The 2,233-nt window shown below is 46.8% G+C and overlaps 1 protein-coding gene across 1 annotated transcript; it reads left to right on the forward strand.

Moving 5' to 3' along the window:
• The first annotated feature begins 912 nt into the window (after positions 1–912).
• Positions 913–2,233, forward strand: LOC147445605 (uncharacterized). The gene is made up of 4 exons (XM_086526075.1): positions 913–1,251; positions 1,586–1,714; positions 1,790–1,903; positions 2,007–2,233. Exons 2-4 carry the CDS (start codon positions 1,598–1,600, stop codon positions 2,106–2,108), a joined length of 333 nt encoding a protein of 110 aa, XP_086382201.1. The 5' UTR covers positions 913–1,251; positions 1,586–1,597; the 3' UTR covers positions 2,109–2,233.

Consider the following 2,233-nt stretch of genomic DNA (forward strand, 5'->3'; position numbering starts at 1 on the left):
CCAGCTGGTCGGCCGTGGTAGACTCTTAAGCACATGGAGACGCGACTGTGAGGATTAGCGAAGCAAAGGGAGACATGTGTAACTTTGAGGGCAGGAGTTGCATTTAGTGGACGCCAAGCAGTGTACCGGCTGGCCGTGGAGGTCAAGCCCTAGCTCTTCTCGACCTCTGGCCAGCAAAAAAGTAAAATCCACGTAGGCTCACGCCCCTTTCTTTAGTGGATCGCCGAAGAAAGGCCGGCCATACTGGCATATTGGCATCGATGTAAAGATATTCATTATTTTATAGCAAGATTCTTTCGCTTAGAAATTGTAACTAAGGTTTATACCTAGGTGAGGGTGGATGGAGGGGCATCAGCAGCCCCAACGACCTTGGTGAAGGTGTTCCTGACAGCCTGTGCACAACCACAATAGACTTGGCAAAAACCTCACCACAGTAGCCTTGGGAGCCTGCACGCAGTGGCATGGAGAATCGCAACATAGGCCACATATGATGGCCTACCCATAGCAGCATGGAGGGACTCAGCGGAAGGTGCAGGATTTGAGGAGCGCACGAGTAGCGGATAGCAAGGCATCAAAGGAACGAAGGTGGATATGATGGGTAATCATGCACGAGAGGGGAGGCTTTGTGAGGAGGGAACGACAAGGATGGAGGCAAGAAAGACGCGAGCCTGAGAGATAGAGAGAGAGGGAGAGAAGGAGATGAAAAGGGGAGGTGTTTCCGCGTGGTGTACCGACCTCTTTTTTCCTTTTTTTCGGAATGTAAATCCTTTCCTTTTTCATTTGTGACTAATGCCATGATTTTTTTATTTTCTATCAGATGGTACCCTCTCTTAGTTAACCTTCGGAATTAAATTTTTGTACATGTGAAGTGGGAAGCTTTAGCGAGGACAACCTTTTTTCCTGTTTCGCACTCGCTGCTTCTGCTACTCTCGCTCTCTCTCTCTCTCTCTCTTGTGGGTTGGTGTCGTCTTCTCGTCTCTTCTTCTGTGCGTATGGTGGGTGTCAACCTGAAGACTGCTGCCAATGGGGAAAATCCATCGCAACTAACCTGCCATCCTTTGCAAGCGGCCGATCGCAACATCAACAAGCGAGACAAAATTTGTGTAGACCCCCAAGGGCTTGCATAGCCTGTACACCCACTGCCCCTTCTGTGAAGCGCACCCCCACCATTCCCCCCCTTCCCCTGGCTAGAAAGACCGTTGGCTCCTGTGTAGCATGTGGGAGCTCGCATCCATCATCGACTTCTTCAATGTAAGTACTAGTCAGAGAGAGAGAGAGAGAGAGAGAGAGAGAGAGAGAGAGAGAACAAGAGTGGCATTGAGCACGACGCACTCAACACTAAAGAACGAGCATTTTGAATAAATCTCTATCTCTCTCTCTCTCTCTCTCTCTCTCTCTATCTATCACTTCAGGCACACACACACACTCACTTCGGGGGCGGGGGGGCGCGTGCACACACACACACACACTTTTTATGCTCTCTTGCCTTGTGTTTGCAAGGGAGGCTTGACGCTAAGTCCCAGAGACCGGAACACTGTTACATGGTAAAGTGCAAACATACTGTGGCTTAATACTGATACTGCAGGTCTTTTGATCAATGCTGAACATTAAGGTTGAATTTTCCCTCAAGAAATTGGAGAGTGCTCTTCTGACACCTAACACATTGCTTGATACCATCCACATCACTTTTGGATTTTGCCACATTTGCCGGAAGGTAACAAGCATTTGACCTCCTTTCTAACAGAACTTTCTACTAGAAACTTGTATGAGCATTGTGCGTGTTTTGAAGGCTGGACAAGTTAACCAGGCTTTGGCTGCTATCCATGAGCTTAAGCAACATTTTAAACAGAGCATACATTCAAAAACTGATCAGGAGCATGTTGGCATGGCAGTAGCAAGCAAGGTAATGGCTGGCTGACGGAGCTTTTAGACTGTAGCTAAGTCTTTTCACCATGTTTGTCTTGATTCTATTTACATAATGATTGTTCTAGCTATTGTCTTGTCAGAGTAAAGAAGCAGAAGTTCTGGCTCAGAGAATTAAGGTATGCTTACTAGAAGCCAAAATTCATGATCTGCAAGAAGTAGTAATGCACATCTCACCCGCATAAGCTACGAGTTTGTATTATGTCAGTCAATGTGAACTGGTAAAGAATTATAAATATGTTGATGATTCCTTGCACTTTTGAAAATGATTTTGGGGGTGTGGGAGTGTGTGAAAGAGGGGTGTTGGTCG

The sequence above is a fragment of the Adiantum capillus-veneris genome, chromosome 12, assembly GCF_014529385.1.
Source record: "Adiantum capillus-veneris isolate H3 chromosome 12, ASM1452938v2, whole genome shotgun sequence".
NCBI classification, from domain to species: domain Eukaryota; kingdom Viridiplantae; phylum Streptophyta; class Polypodiopsida; order Polypodiales; family Pteridaceae; genus Adiantum; species Adiantum capillus-veneris.